Raw genomic sequence first — 17,086 nt, forward strand, 5'->3', positions numbered from 1 at the left:
TTAAAACTAGACGGGAGCTCCCTCCTCTCCCAGCCCCAAAATATGCAACTAGTTTGGAGTCTTTCCAACCCTTCAGATCTAGCAGAGAAGCCTGCATGCTAGCAGCTGCCCTCACACACACAACCCACTGACAGACATCCAGAGTGGAAAGCAGAGAAGACTAAACACTTGTCAGCAGACGCGACTGCAGCTGCGTGCCCAGTACTGAGCAGTGGTGGGAGCAGATAGAGCATGATCCTGCCCCCTCTGTTCCCAAATATCAATGGGGATGCTGCTGCTTTTCCCGGGGCCTGACACAGAAATCTTATTATGCTTCAGGAGGAGTCTTGTCCATCATGCGCTATTGATCTCTGCCTACAGGTCCCCTTTCGCCCAGCACAGCTGTCATTCAATTTTACTGAGCATCCCAAACCACTTTTCCTCTCGCGGACCTTAAAGACGCAGTCACCTCCTTCCTGCTTTTTCTGCCTCATGGCCGCGTGAACCAAGAACTTCAAACCACCCCCACCTGCTGTTTACCCTCCTCCAATGGCCTCTGCCTCATTAAGGGCTTTGTCCTGCACACCCTTAATGTAGCCTCAAGAAGGCAATGGTGCTAGAAAGTGAAACTGACCAGTCTAGTGTCTCTGACTGAGCAAAAAGTAAACAAATTGCATCAATGGTGGAAAGTAAATTAGATCCGAGAACCTTCTCCAGGTGTTACTCACTGTAGGGGAGGACATTTCTGCAGCCAATGCAATTTTTACTTTGATGGTGTCCTATTATAGCAGCACTTCATGAGCAGATACCAGCCTGGTGGCTAGGGAAGGCAAAAAGGAAGTTGATAAAAAAAACCTTTCCAGAGTCATAAGCCATCCCATATATGAGACGTCTTTATGAAACTCAATCTCGTGCCTGCACTTGGCCCTTTGTGGCCAGGTATCTGCAGTTCCCAGTCCTCACCACAGCTGTATGGGAAAGGGAGGTACTGGCAAGCTGATGAAACTGACTCTCAATCTCGCTTGTTGGAGTTACTCCACCTTGTATAAATGAATATTCATTGTACATGAGAGAAGTCTAACTCTATAATCCGGTGGTTAGGGCACTCCGCTGGGGTGTGGGAGGAGACCCAGGTTAATATCCTTGCTCAGCCCGATTCAGAGCAGGAATATGCATCTGGGTCTTCCACATCCCAGGTGAGCATTGGCAATTCTGGAGCTAGTCTGGGTCTCTCGCTCTCTGGTTTTGACCAGAAAGTCTACCCTGGATCTGAGATACCTAGATGAAAATTCTGTCAAAACTTAAATTTAAACGTTTTGGACGGAAAATTGTTTCATTGAAATTTTTTTGATCAGCTCTAGAAATGACCTTCTCAACCCACAAAGCAATGAATTTATGCCCTGAGCTGCGATTACCTCATAACTACAATTACTGGTCACAAAGGGTACGGCTGCACTGCAGCGACAGGTGGGATTGCAGTACATCTAGACACACCCAAGCTAGCTAGCTCAAACGGTAGCAGTGAAGCCAAAGCAGCAGCACGGGCTGTATAAGCCTGCTTGGGAGTGTACTCAAGTGGCTAGCCTGTGCAGCCTCAGCTACACAGCTAATTATTATTGGAGCTAGCCGGATCAAAGTTCGCTCGGGTGTGTTTACATGTGCTGTGATCATACCTCTGACTGCAGTGTAGACATACCCAAAGCTATGTAGCTTTTCTGTGTGGGACTCAACCACTTCCAGAAGTAACTCTGCAGGCAGACGACCCACCGTGGGCCATACCCATTCCATGTGTAACTCTAAGTCGGCTTAATTCATTCCTAGGTGTAGAACTTTTACTTGTGTCTTTGAAAATTTACCAGCCACTGGTAAATTCTCTGACCTCTTGTTCTAACATTATAGGATACTATTAGGCAAAAGGGACTGATCGGTTTTCACTAAATCCTACTTAAATTTAAGAACTTGAACTAGGTTCCTCTGACTGTGCTCCGTTCCTTTCCAGTCCTGCAGGGACTCTTGAGATGAAAATCCTGTCAGACACCAATGTGTGGGAGAGCAGACTGTGGCCCAATATGTGCACAAGCAATGAACCTCAGGATAATTATGTTATGGACACAGGCCTATCATTATAGCCTCATGTGGTGACGTTTCCTTGGTGATGATCATGGTGTTGCCTAGACGGCGCATAATCCCCAGGAGCTGGCAAAATATTAGCCTTGTTTTTGTAAAGCGAGTTCAGACACCTGAGTCCGTCTTAGGACGAGTTTCAGTTTTTGTAGCCCCAAGGTAACCCTTCCCCCTCAAGGCATCTTGGTACCATTTCCAGAGCAGTTTCACCCGAAGCGGCGACCATGTCTGGAAAAGGGTTCATCTCCCGGCCTTGAGTGCCAAATGCTAGGAGAGGCACCCACCACTGTGTTTTCCTTCTTCACTGGTTCAGAACCCTTCCTAAAGCATGAGCTCTGAACCGAGCCCTGGTTTATTACTGTTTGTGAGTGCTGGGCTGGGCCCATTGGGTTGTCATTGAAGGGTTGTCTGTACCTGCTGGGACGCACACATTAGCTGGTGAGTGCTGGGACATTTATGTTTGTTAGGGTTCAGTTGCTCATGAGCACGGGATTGCGTACATGAGCTTGTCGCTCTGAGGTTGCTCCTGAATGGGGAAATACATACACTGGTGGGTTACTACAGGCTGGCTTGTGTGCTGAGCTGAGAACTCTGGTTCTTAAAATGAAAGCAAACAGCATGGAGGGCTGGTGACACCTCACTTTGGAGCTCCAATGCCATGGCTTCAGCCAGCCAGGAGGAGGAACTAGAGAGCACAGTTAAGGGATCCCCTCCTGCCCTGTCTGCCCCTGCAGGGGCTTTTGGCTTTCTGCACTAATGAGACAGAAAAACATCTAAAGAGACACTGATGGCGTGGGGTTGGAGGAGGGTAAAAACACATTAGAGGCAAGAAAGAAAGAGACCATGTTACAGTAAACAGAACTCAGTATACAGCTCCTGCTATGCTGCAATGGTCATCAGCAGAGTTAACCTTCCACTCTAATCTCCATCATTAAATCCCTGCTAACGCCCCTGTCCTATGTATGGCCTAGCGGCTGTCTGTCTGTCACCTCCAACGTGGTGAGCCTGGCTCCCCACCGCCTTAGCTCTCATTAACACCTTCTGGCTGGCTGATGGTGTGAGCAGCAGCTGGCTCCCAAGCCCTGCTCAGTTTTGTAGACAAGTGAGCAGGTTTAATCAAATAGGGAGAGGATGAAAGCACCAACAAAGAGAAAGTCACTCTCTCCCCCCCTCCAGCCACTCTGATGTTGCACAGGGCCGCTCTCATTAAAACCAGACTGGGTTTCCTGGCAGGAATTAATTGGAGATAGCCACCTGGTTAGCTACTTTAGTGTGTGGGTCTAGGAGGGGAGTGCTCTTTAGAGTTAATGGGGAAGCAAGCAGCCTACATTGCAGATGGTTGGCTGGCGCAGGCTGCTGAGGGGGTCCGAGGAACACTTTGCCAGGCAAATCTGAGGTTGTGCTAATCAGAGGAATAGCAGGAATGTGTTAAACTGGTCTGCTTTTGGTCTGAGGACACACATCAGAATTTAAGGAGAAAACGTTAGCCTCAGGTCCCCCTGAGGGGCTGCATGAAGATTAAACACTCCTTCTGCGCTGGTACCTTCTCCTGCCTCTTTCTCCCTCCACCTTGGGTGGGATAGGTTCCATCTCACTGAGTGCAGAGTAATTCTGCCATTGTCCCCTGTAACCACCAGCTCAGCTCCTTCCTCCAGGATGCAACCTGCATGCAATATTAGAAGGCTTTTCATTTCCCTTTAATATTAGAGCAGAGCCCTAGGAGGGCATAAACCACACAGAGAAACAAGCAACTGAGAGGGTTGTTGTTGTTTTTTAAATATTTTTAAGCCAGGGTTTGGTTTGAGTGGGCTGCTCCAAATCCCCAAGTGATGCAGGAAGCTTTCAGAGAGTGCCAGGTGCCTTTCCATGCTAAAGGAACATATCTATGCTTGGAAGAAAAATAACCCTAGGCCTTACAGTCTGCTCACAGTCAAGCCACCTGAGGCTGCAACTCACTAGACTTCATAAGCAGGATCGACCTTGGTCAGCACTGCAAGGGGATACCTCCTGGAGCAAGAAATAAAAGAATCCCCCAACAGAACACTGTAGGGCTTTGCAGAGTCTTTGGTACAGAATGAGCTTCCCTCCAAAGCACTAATGAGGCCAGTGCTGCTGCATGGTGCAGTTGGGTGGTGGGCTGCTGGAGGAGTGGTTGTTCAAGTGAGAGATAGAACTGTAACCCTTCTGCCCATCAGAGTTGGCAGCAACAAGGGCCGGATTCAATATCTAGGGGTTCCATTCCAATAACACAATGCAAACCGGCTCGAGCCCCCACCCAGTGACCTGGGACAAATATATACCACCCCCGCTGGGCGCCTCCAAGAGGCAATACTTCCCCTCTCGCAAGCACATAGTCTGAGTGTAGCAAAAGCCTTTTAATAACAGAGAGAAACAATGTGGCATTATGTTGGGGAAACACCACCAACAGGATTCATAACACAACCCATGAGCAAAAAAACCCACCCCAGGCAAATTGGGGCATGCCCTTTTCCCTTTGGTTCTTGAGTCCAGCAACCCCAAATCACCCAAAGTCCCAAAAGTCCAATGCCCCAAAAGTCTCTGTCCCTGGTCAGGGCAGCTCCAGAGTTCGAAAGTTTATCTGCAGAGCTTTACCTCCCAACCTGGGTGGAAATGGGACGGGGGTAAGAGGCACCTTACATGATCTGAAGCTGACCGCCCCATAGCGGCGCTCCGCTCCGCCAGCCGCCCCACAAACTCCTTCGCTCCACTCCGCCCCACGAACTCCTTCGCTCAGCTGCGCTCCGCTCCGCCAGCCGCCCCACGAACTCCTTCGCTCAGATGCGCTCCGCTCCGCCAGCCGCCCCACGAACTCCTTCGCTCCGCTCCACAGCCCCACCAGCCGCCCCACGAACTCCTTCGCTCAGCTCCATGGCCCCACAAGCAGCTCCTGCCATCCACACACTGCTCCGCGTCGAACTGCTTCACCAGCTGTCCCGCAAACTGCTCCACAATATATCTTCAGGCTCCCCCACTACTTAACACAACACTCAGTGATTTCAGCTCTTAGGTGAATTCAGCTTATAGTAGGGGAGCCCCAGTGCTGGTGCACTGTCAGCCCAAAGTGAGCTCAGCAGCCTATAACTAGACTTCTAATGAAATCAAAATTAGCTCTGATATTCCACAGTGGAGAGAGGAGGAAGTGCAATTAGCATGTAAGGCCCTCACCAAGGGGCCCATGCCACCAAGTATTACTACTTGTCCCCAGCCTCTCTCCATTCACACAGTTTTGGAACCCATGACCCTTGCCTAGCGAGTGCTACTTAGTTGATGGTGAATCCCTCCATCATAACAAAAGGCCACGTACAGTTCCAAGCACAGTTCCCATAATCAGGGTAACAACAATTTATTCTTCCTGCCCCAATAACAGAGACACTGGGGATCCCACAGCAGCCAAAGTGACCATTTGGGCAGCTATGGCCTCATTCTAGGCGTGGTGGGTGTGCCTATGCAAATGAGATCGACCCCTGAAGTTCTTTTCCACAACTTGCCACACCTCACCACCAGATGTCAGGGTGGAGCTCATCCTGACACTGCTTACAGAACTGAGGCTTTTCAAGAGGCTTGAACTGCTACTACTGGTGCTGTCCCTGGGGGGTGGCTCCAAGCTCTCAGGCTATTTTTTAAGTTTAGGTTAATTTGTATCCAAATGGAACTGGTTTGTCTGTCATTATAATCATCATCAGCAGCGCCCTGAATGATCAAATCCCATCTAAAATGCACAGGCCTTCTGTGTTGAGTCCCCATGCTGGAAACACCAGCATCTCTGAAGTACTTGATTCTCTTAGATCCGTCACCCTGGAATGTGCAGCCCCATCGAACCCTACTGTCTGTCCAAAGCTGCTGCACAGGAAGAGACAGAAGGCTAGGAGCCACTCTGTTGGGTGGGAGAAGAAGCGTTGCTTATTGTTTGACTGGCAGAGTTTAACAACAACTGCAGTAGGCAATTTCAATTCAAGGGGTCCCTGGGGCGCTGCAGAGCATGCTGCTGTTTAGGGATCTTTGCATTATATATTACACTCCCCCCCTGCCCCAAGAGCCCTTAAACCAAACTGAGGCAACTGAAATGAGACCCAGCAATGATGATTACATTTACTCCTCCTGCACCTCCTGTAATTCCAGCTCAGGAAGAGTTAGTCATCGCCTGGCTGCCCCTCACCAGTCAGCAGCCAAAAATCCCCTCTCTTGGCTCAGACGTGTTCAGGGTGTGTCATGGTGCTGAGGAATGAATTCTGACAGGCCAGTGAACCCAAGCAGCTCCCAGGATGCTGAGGAATTGATGAATTCCAGCTGGCTGGTAAATTAGGATCTCTAATTAGGAATAGCTGACTGATGAGTACCTTTTTCTTAGGCCTGAAGAAGAGCTCTGTGAAGCTCAAAAGCATGTCTTTCACCAACAGAAGTGGGTCCAATAAAAGATATTACCTCACCCACCTTGTCTCTCATGTCCTGGGACCGACACTGCACGTGACTGATCAGAAAGCATATTTTCTCCAAGCAGAATGTTCCATCACAATGGGAGAGGAGGGAAATCCTTACTCTCAGACTTCCCATAATAGAACTTTCATTCCACCATAGGTAGCATCTTGAAGCTAGGTAGTATCCAGGGAGAAGAGTTCACAGACAAAACACACTCTTATAATTTATCCACACAAATTTTCTTCCCTTAAGGGCTCTTCAGAGGAAAGCACCTTTTTTTGCTTTTCACAGTTGTATTCACCAGCATCCTCATGTTCCCCACTAGGCGAGGAACCCAGGAGATTACATCAACATCTTTTTGCCTTTTGTTTACCCTGCCATCGCCCCTTGGGGAAAACAACATAAACAAGTAAGGAGTTGAAGATGGGACTCCCTCCTGACAGGCCCAAGTGACAGGGAGCAGCATGGCGTTGCAGTGACATAAGAACTGGAAGATGGGCAGGGCTTCAGAGGACAGACCGGAAGCTCTGTTTTGGCCATGTTTAGTGTTAGCTGATGATGAGAGATCCGGGGAAAGGTCAGAGAGACAGGCTGAGATGCACGGACTGGATGCAGAGAAACAAGTTGGGAGTGTAGAGAGAGAGATCTGAGAGTCACCAGCATGAAGAACATGAGAGCGGATGAGATCACCCAGAAAGAGGGTGGAAAGTGAGGGGAGGAACAGAAAGGTGAACCCCACTATGGAAAGTGGAGGAGGAACACACCCACTGAGCGAGAACACTGATCAGCATTGTGGGAGAAGAACCAGACCAGTGCAGTATCGTGGAAACTTATTGCCTTCCACTTGGTCTGCATGTGGACAAGCACTGCCTTGAATGGGGAATGAACAGTCTATCTTTTACCCTCCCCCTGGCCCCCAATGTTCAGTGCCTACCCCTTCTCCCCCCCATGGGAGCTTTAGCTATTGATGCAGCATTCAACCAGTAATAAATTTATGCAAACGTGTTTAGATTGCAAGTGCAGGAAAATATTCATTATAAGAATGTAATGATGCCAAAAGAGAAACAGATAATGCCAACAGCGATATATTGTGAAATGCAGACAAAGACAATAGCACTAATTCTCCTTTCCACAAAGGCCTTCCTACCACTCCAATAGAGTAAATGTCATTTTCCTCCTCTTCCAGGCAAAGGTGTAAAGGGGCCTCAGTGTAAATGAGAATCAGATCTGAGACTACATGTACTCACCTTATAGGTGGAGAGGAACTTCGTTGAGGATGAAAAAGAATGAAAATCCTAAATTATTTCAGAGACTTGCAAAGGCGGAAATGGCAACTCTGGTTACAGTGAATCTCATTTTACAGTGAAACTGTTCAGTGATAAAGTGACTTCATTATAAGAAGGCCCCCTGTGTCCTGTATTGTGGTGATTATTTGCTAAGCATGGAAAATGTGCTCTGCGCTGTACGAGAAACAAATATAAGAAGTCCCTTCCCTGGAGAGCTCACAATCAAACAAAGACATAAAGATGAGACTCACTATGTGACCCAAAGGAGGGAGGCACTTGGATTCTTTTTTAATTATTTTGTTTTGTATGTACAGTAAATAATCTTTTACTCCCAAACATCACGCAAACACATTTACTACCAGGCCCCAAGAAGCATCAATCTTAAAAACCTGGGATTTATAAAACACTGGAGAGATCTGGGCATTTTGCCCCAAATAAGGCAGCGAAGCCTGGATGGAAGTGTCCTGTGATACTTGGTTAGCTTCCCACACTCTTAAAAGTGTCAAACTGTGATCCTTTCTAGCCAGTGCCCTCTCATATCTTCCCCTGATCCTCTCTGGCCCTCCACAATTGCCCTTCAGCCTGTACAGAACTAGAAACCAAAACCCCTACTCCTGCAGAGTTTATATAATTCCAATGACTTCATTACTGTGACTGTATGAAAGTCCTTGTGTAACACAAAGAATGGCTTTTCCCTGCAGTTCCAGCCTGGAGAGCTCGTCACTTTATTCCCTTTATTTTAACTAGTGAAGAGGCTGAAATTCCACTTGCCTGAGTCTCCAACCTATATAATCTACACTACTTTACTGATGACTGGGGAGGGGGAGGGAGGGTATTCATATTAAAACCCCTTTCAGAAGATAGAGCATGAAAAGACCAAGAAGTGGGACCTTTTAGCTCTCAATCCCTCCCTACAACAGACTTGAACGTAAACACTGACCTGCACAATTGACTTTCCTTTTCTATTTCTTAGAGGAAAGAGTGGCTACTTCTGGCTACTCTGCTAAGAGCAGCTCCCAATCTGCAGGTATCATCGGAGGTGAGCACCTCACAGCTCTCACTGAAAGCTGGTCTTCCCAAGTACGAGCATGGTGCTGGAGAAGAGCGATTAGGGATCTTACCTGCCGGACATCCAGCCGGTACTTGAGAATGGGATCCACTGCATCAGGTTCCTTTTGTGTCCACTGCAAGACATAAGAGTAGTTCTTGGATTGCTTCTGGCTGTGGGTGGGGTTGGGAGTGTCGTAGTAAAACTCTGGGTTGTAAGCTTTTGCTGGGAAAGAAAAAGAAAGAAGAGAAAGGGGATGGGTGTGGGGGTGGGAACTTAAAAAGTTACAAAGTGAGATGGCAAGGGTAGCGAGACTTCACTGACCAACTCATCAGCCCACTGCAGCCGAGGAGGTCCTCTGTACCCAGGGGCACAGGCTGGCATCATGCCAAACACCTCATTTACATTTTAAAAGCCATTCAAACCATATGTTTCTATGCTTCCACTTCCACTGGCTAAGGTACTGGGGGGAAGGTAACAACCCAGTGACCCCCAGCACACCATGACACCGCACCAGTGAAGGTGGCAATGGGTTTAGTTCTGTGGTTGAACTAACTCTGATCTCCGATTGAGGCAACAGTTTAGATTGAGGCAACTTTAAAGTAGTATTTTTGTAACCCCTGTTTCATCGGCTGCTTCAGAGAGCCTCCTGCTAACAATCCCTGGGGAAAATATCCTTTGGCCAATAGATCATATTTATACTTTAAGTGGGAAGATAGTGTTTCTGAGCCAATGACTCCTCCTAGAAAATGAAGAGAGAGAGAGAGAGGGGAAAATATGCACTAGAAAGAAGCTAGATGGTTGGTAACAGAAGGATTTTCCATGGGGGCAGCAGCAGCCCTTTATCTGCCTCTGCTTCCACAGATAAGATCAAAGTGAGTTGGCTTTGTGGTAGGAACTGGGTTGGGTCAAAGACCCAACCCAAAACCTTCCTCAAGATTGGCCCTGAACCCCTTTCCTCTGTGCTCCTGGGCTTCTGGTGACAATCACCAAAATACCACATGGAAAGCTGCTTTCAGCTGCTCTCCAGCCTTGAAGAGTTTGAATAGGATTCAGGGAAGTGCCCAAACTTTCAAGGTCTTAATTGAATGGAATCCTGTGCCTCGTGAGGTTCAGCCATCACTGGAGAGAGCTGCCCATCCTTGGACACCAATGAAGGCACCAAAATGTGATTTTGAACATACAGATTCCAAGGCCAGAAAGGACCATTGTGATCATCTGGTCTGACCTCCTGTATAACAGGCCAGAGAACTTCTCCAGAATAATTCCTAGAGCAGATCTGTTATAAGAACATCCAATCTCAATTTATAAAAAATGTCAGTGATGGAGAATCCACCAGAACCCTTAGTAAATTGTTCCAATAATTACAAATATACACCTTATTTCCAGTCTGAATTTGTCTAGCTTCAACTTCCAGCCATTAGATCATTTTACACTTTTCTTTGTTAGACTGAAGACCCCATTGTTAAACATCTGTTCCACACGTAGGTATTCACAGACTGGAATCAAGTCATCATTTAACCTTCTCTTTGCTAAGCTACATAGATTAAGCTCCTTGAGTCTATCACTATGAGTTTTTGAATCCTTAATCATTCTCATGGCTCTTCTCTGAGCCCACTCCATTTATCAACTTCCTTCTTGAATTGTGGGCACCAACTTTTCCTGGCGCCGCCCTGGCCCTGCCCCTACTCCATCCTTTCCCCACCCCTGCCCCGCCCCCATTCCAACCCCTTCCCCAAAGTCCCTGCCCCAACTCCACCCCCTCCCCACCCCTATTGGACCCCTTCCTCAAATCCCTGCCCTGGCCCCGCCTCTTCCCCGAGCACACTGCGTTCCTCCTCCTCCCTGCTCCCAGTGCTTGCCGTGCAAAACAGCTGTTTCACAGCACAAGCGCTGGGAGCTAGGGGGAAAAACTGGGCATGCAGCGTGCTCCAGGGGAGGAGAGTTGGGGGGCAGGGCAGGGAACTGCCAGTGGGTGCAGAGCACCTACCAAGTTTTCTCCGTGGGTGCTCCAGGGCTGCACCTGTTGCCAAATACAGAGTTAAAATAACCACTCTGCACCTATTCCAGATCCCCCTGTTTGTGTATCCCAGGATTGCATTTGTTCTTTTGGCCATGGTGTCACACCAGGAGCTCGTGTTCAGCTGATTATCCACCACAACCCCCAAATCTTTCCAGGGTCATTGCTTCCCAGGATAGATTCCCCCATTCTCTAAGGACGCCCTACATTCTTTGTGCCTAGAAGACGACATTTACATTTAGCCACATTAACACACACATTGTTTGCTTGCGCTCAGGTACCATGCTATCCAGATCACACTGAATCCGTGACCTGTCCTCTTCATTGTTTACCAATCCCTCCATTTGTGTCATCTGCAAACTTTTTCAATGATGATTTTACGTTTTCTTCCAGGTCATTGATAAAATTATTAATAGAGTCACTGCACCCAGCTTAATGGAGTAGCTCCAGATTTACACTGTTGTGACTGAGCTCAAAATCTGGCCCCAAAGAGGCAAGGCAAGAGATGGCCTTGAATCAGAACTCTCCCTGGACTTTGGGGGAGTCCAGATGCAGGTGTGAATTTCCCAGATTGGGGCCATCTCTAAATAGCATGGACTGCTGGAGTACAGAGCATAAATATCACCCCCACAAACACTCCCATTGGCAGAGCACACTGTCACTTTACACTCAAAGCATGGGCCCCTGTCATTCTGTGGAGGGGTAATCAGACTTAGAAGGATTCCGTGTTTTCTGTTAAACATTCATATTATCCATCAGAGTTATGTCCAAGCCTTTTTTTCTTGCTTGTGCAAAAATTTGTTGATAAAAATAATAAGTAAGAAGTTCAGAACCACCTCAGAGATTAATTACTGCATATTCAACTTTGTATTGACTGTGGAAGTTGAGTTTCATAATGGATTCCGAAATGATAATCATCATCTTGCATAACATTAATTCCTTATTAATTGACTCTGAGATGGAAGTGGCAGCAAAGAGGGAGGAAAAAAGAAATCCTTTAATAATGACTGCAGCATATCCGATACTTTTAAAACTTCGCTTCTGGAAAGTTGAACTGTTGCTGGACTTTGTTTTTGGGTGAAAGGAGAACCAGACCAGATACACAATCAGATTATATTTTGGGCCTTATATGTAGGTGAAGCTGGAGAGTGGATTAGCACTGACCAGACCATAGGAGTGTGATGGTAGTGCTGCTTGCCTATACAAAGCTGTGGGGGGAAGGGAGGAGGCATGGAATGGGTGCGGGACAGTCTAGAAGTCACATTGTGCCTGTAAAACTTTGTAACAAAGCTAAAATTTTTTAGCTGTGGAAGAAGCTAACACCCCCATACACCCATCCATTTTAGGTACTGACATTGCCCCCATGACCACAGTATCTGAGCACCTCACAATCTTTAATGAATCACAACACCCCGTAAAGTAGAACAGTATTATCCTCATTTTACAGATGGGGAACTGAAGCACAGAAGGGCTAAGTGATTTGCCCAAGGTTATGCTAGAAGTTTGTGGCAGAGCAAGGAATAGATCCCCAAGCGGCCCAAGACCTAGACTCATGCCCTAATCACTGGGCTATCCTTCTCAGATATATGTGCTAAGAAAGAATTCAAAAGTTTCAGTCAGCTGTATGAGTGCCGAGGTTTTCCTTGGACCTGTAGATGTTTGGTCATAAGAATGGGCAAAGAAGTTTGGAATCCAAAAGCTAGCACTAGAAAGCTATGCCCTGGCTGTTGAGAGAGGCTGGAGAAAAAGGAACACGCTGGCTGCTAACGGGATCCTGTCTCATGGGACTGAGCACCACAAACTGAATGGCATTAATCCATTAAGTACCAGCTCCAGAAAGGAATCCATGTGCCGGAAGCATTTCCAAGTCCCCTAGGAATGAGTAAGCTTTCTAGAGTCAGTTCTGTTTGACAGAGCACAATGGACTTCATTTTGCAGTGATAGCATAAGTGCTGGCTGCAGGCTAGTGAAGAAAGGGGCATAAGTTACGGAAAGAAACCTAATGCCACACAAATGTGCAGAGGTCTGAAGGGATAGGGGAGGGGTCACTGGAGAAGGGGATGTAGCTGGTCAAAATAGGATGTTCTGGGAGCGTGTCAAGGGAAAAGACTAAGGCCAGCATGGTACCAGTGCCTGAGAAATGACTAAGTGGAAGGTGTGAAATAAAATAGATCTCACCAACCTTCCAACCACTCCCTGCCAGCACACACACACACTAAGGGCTTGTCGGTACAAATACTTAATCTGCCGCAAGATGGGGTGTAAATCTACCTCTGTAGAAACTGGGGCCCAAGTCAAACCTAAGGTCAAGGGAAAAAACAGCTTTAACAATCAGCAGAAGTGGCTGGATCAGACGTGTGGTTTGAACTCAAGCGCCACTCCCCCTTTTTACTGCCCATGGAGTCGGAAAGGATTTCACTCACTGTACATGCTGGATTCGCACAAATCCCAGCAGCAAATCCACCGAGTAACAGCATTAGACCCTGCCTAGTTTTTATCTAAGCAGATGTCGCTGCACAAAACTCGGGGGAAACACACTAAAAGAAGGGTTTTGTTTTAAAAGAAAGAACTGGAGGGCGATGGGATGCTGAGTCTTACACACCTGCTTGGTCAACATTTAAATCCGATTCAGGTTGTCTTTAGCTGAGAGTGGATACTAACAGATAGCTGTACAGTGGCCTACGTGAAATGAGTTTGGTGTTTGTCACTCCTGTTCCTTTCGAGCAAGTTTTCACACCACAAAAATGCTCCAACCCAATTGGCACTAACTAGCCCCCTTCTAGGCAGTGGCAGCAGAGGCACCAAGGACTGCATGAGCCGTGGAGGCCGAGCTCCCTACTCAGTCCTAGAGGGAGTCCTCCCAGAACACAACTGAAGCACCCTGGTGGGGAGAGTGCATGGCGGAAGCTTGCCTGTACTGTATCCAGTCTACGGAGAGAGGGTGTCCGTCTCCAGGGCTCGCCAGCCACCAAACTCGCTATAAGCAAGTCAATTAAAAACATAAGGAGTCAATCTGTGAGACTTACCAGACACCTGGAAGAGGCAGATGGCGACCCCCACATCGTTGGAGATGCTGCACTCGTAGCTACCACTGGTCTCCCGGTTCACGCTGTCCACCTTCAGCTCCGAGTAGTCCTGCTGTTCTGTGGGGAGCAGTGTCAAGAGGTTCCCATTGAAGCGCCAGACGGCTGTGGCTACCTTCATGGGGCTCCCCTTCAGCATGGTGCACCGCAGGGTGACGCTACGGCCCATGCCCTGGCGGATGTCCTGAGAAGTTGGTTCCACAACTGGGGGGACTGAAATCATAATGACAAGAACAGGAAGAAAACCCGTCATTGGAGCAGCAGTCTGTCTCCTAAGCTAGACCCTCAATGGCTGCCATATCATCTCCCGGTACACATGCCCCTGCTACTCTTGACTGCATATTGCTCCCCTTTGCTAGGGTGTGCCCAAGCAACAGCTGCATCAGCCATTTCCCAGCAACTTGTGACTGGGCTGGAGCAGGTTGTAGCCACCCTCATATACAATATGTAGGGGCAGCCTATGGAGAACACAGGTCTTAGGATACAATACTTCATCTACATCCACTCTGCCAAGGTGGGACATTGTATGCCGAGTCCTGGGTCATCAGCAGGCTGCACCTTCGTATTAAAATGTACAGCCCACATTGTTAAGCTCCACAGCTGGCATTTGCCCTGCAAGCCCTAAATCAGAACAAGAGCAGTAGTAATTCCTCCAAGCCAGTGTGATCTGTAATCATAAAGCATAGCAAAGTAGCTCCTAAACACTGAAATCGGTTTTCTCCTGTGCAACTTAATACAGAGGAGGGTTTAAAAAAAATATATCAGCTATATAAAATCCCTGTCCCTAGTTAGGATAAAACCTGTCCACCCTCACAGAACACAGAGCCCTTGGGAGGGCTGTGGGGCATTAGAAGGCTAAAGTGGATGCAAGAAGCCAGAGATATGCATGACAGCGCAGTCTAGTGGTTAGATCAGGGGCCTGGTTGTCAGGACTTCAGGTTCTGTTTTCATGTTTACCATTGACTGACTGACCTTGAAAGGCAAATCACTTCCCCTCTCCATGCCTCAGTCTCCTTATCAGTCACAAGGGGCTAACAACATATATTTGCCTTCCGGGGGTAAGAAGGCTATGAAAATCCATTAGCGTCTGTAACACTCAGAGACCTCTGGAATGTAGGAGTGAGGCATGCAGATGGGACATGGCATAGGGGTAGTACCTATTTTATGTATTAACAGTAGTAGTACTGCGTGGGCTGTACCTATTTTATGTATTAACAGAGGACTTCAGTCGCCAGGGCTATCAATCCAGCACCTTCCACCAGCATGAAACTTTTGATTAAGAATAAGAGAAAACACAAAAGCTCTCTTGCTAAAATGAGTGGGGCTGCCCCAGTGTAAGTGAGGGCAGAATCTGGCTCTGGGATGGCCCGAGCTCCAATAGAGAAAGCAGAGATGTCTTTATGTACATCTAGTACAAAAACTACTCTTCCTCCATGAGCCTGGTATCCTCTACAGTCCTGTGGGCAACATAGGCCACCTAGATGTTTAACGTGAAAAGATCTCCTCTGCTAAGCGGGGCAAGAGCATCTCCAGGTCTGGTACAACAGCACCTCCTCTGCCAGGTCACCTTTGCTTGACAGTAACCATCTTATTTTCCAGGTACCTGGCCCAACTCTCAGCTGTTTGGTCTTTCTCTGCAATTAAATGGATTAAAAACAGCCCTGGATGGAGCGTGCCTTGCCCTGTTGAGTGGCGTGTCTCAGCAGGTGCTCCAAGTACTGACTTGCCTTTGGCTTGCCAGTCTCCCACCTCACAGAGTTAGAATGTGAGATGTTGTTTGATTTGATATAGTGTCATCTTCATCCCCAGCTGCTCTCCCATTTCTTGGGTCACATCTGCTCCTCAGTTGAAGCCAGCAGGGCCTCATGTTCTAATTGAGACCGGCTGGGGAAGTGAAAAAGAGAAGGCTTCAAAAGTGACGTGGTGGCGACAGACACTCAGCTAAAGCAAATGAGCTAGCAGGGGGAGTAGCCATTTCATAGCACTAAGGAGGCTATGGAGGTCTGTGAGATCTGTGGAAGCAGTGGAGGTCATTATGCTGGAGAGGGGGGCTAGGAGCTAAACAAAAGGTCCCCTTCCTGGCTCCAGGAACACCCTGTGCCCTAGTAAAGAGGGATTTGTAAAGAGATTTAGTAAAGAGGGTGTGGATTGCACTCTCAGCAAATTTGTGGATGATACTAAACTGGGAGGAGTGGTAGATACGCTGGAGGGGAGGGATAGGATACAGAAGGACCTAGACAAATTGGAGGATTGGGCCAAAAGAAATCTGATGAGGTTCAATAAGGATAAGTGCAGGGTTCTGCACTTAGGATGGACGAACCCAATGCACAGCTACAGACTAGGGACCGAATGGCTAGGCAGCAGTTCTGCGGAAAAGGACCTGGGGTGACAGTGGACGAGAAGCTGGATATGAGTCAGCAGTGTGCCCTTGTTGCCAAGAAGGCCAATGGCATTTTGGGATGTATAAGTAGGGGCATAGCGAGCAGATCGAGGGACGTGATCGTTCCCCTCTATTCGACATTGGTGAGGCCTCATCTGGAGTACTGTGTCCAGTTTTGGGCCCCACACTACAAGAAGGATGTGGATAAATTGGGGAGAGTCCAGTGAAGGGCAACAAAAATGATTAGGGGTCTGGAACACATGAGTTATGAGGAGAGGCTGAGGGAGCTGGGATTGTTTAGCCTGCAGAAGAGAAGAATGAGGAGGGATTTGATAGCTGCTTTCAACTACCTGAAAAGGGGTTCCAAAGAGGATGGCTCTAGACTGTTCTCAATGGTAGCAGATGACAGAACGAGGAGTAATGGTCTCAAGTTGCAGTGGGGGAGGTTTAGATTGGATATTAGGAAAAACTTTTTCACTAAGAGGGTGGTGAAACACTGGAATGCGTTACCTAGGGAGGTGGTAGAATCTCCTTCCTTAGAGGTTTTTAAGGTCAGGCTTGACAAAGCCCTGGCTGGGATGATTTAACTGGGAATTGGTCCTGCTTCGAGCAGGGGGTTGGACTAGATGACCTTCTGGGGTCCCTTCCAACCCTGATATTCTATGATTGTATGAGGACAGAAGAGGGACAAGGGAGTAGGGGCAGGGCTGGTAGAACCCAGCTCTTTCC

At 47.9% G+C, this 17,086-nt stretch overlaps 1 protein-coding gene across 1 annotated transcript in view; it reads right to left on the reverse strand.

Annotated features, from left to right (window-relative positions):
* Positions 1–17,086, reverse strand: part of MDGA1 (MAM domain containing glycosylphosphatidylinositol anchor 1) — a 196,065-nt gene that overhangs the window by 54,095 nt on the left and 124,884 nt on the right. Inside the window, 2 exon segments of the mRNA XM_084622912.1 lie at positions 8,948–9,099; positions 13,921–14,190. Coding sequence (XP_084479038.1) covers positions 8,948–9,099; positions 13,921–14,190 — 422 coding nt within the window.

This window comes from Lepidochelys olivacea (genome assembly GCF_965140295.1).
Source record: "Lepidochelys olivacea isolate rLepOli2 genome assembly, chromosome: 3".
NCBI classification, from domain to species: domain Eukaryota; kingdom Metazoa; phylum Chordata; order Testudines; family Cheloniidae; genus Lepidochelys; species Lepidochelys olivacea.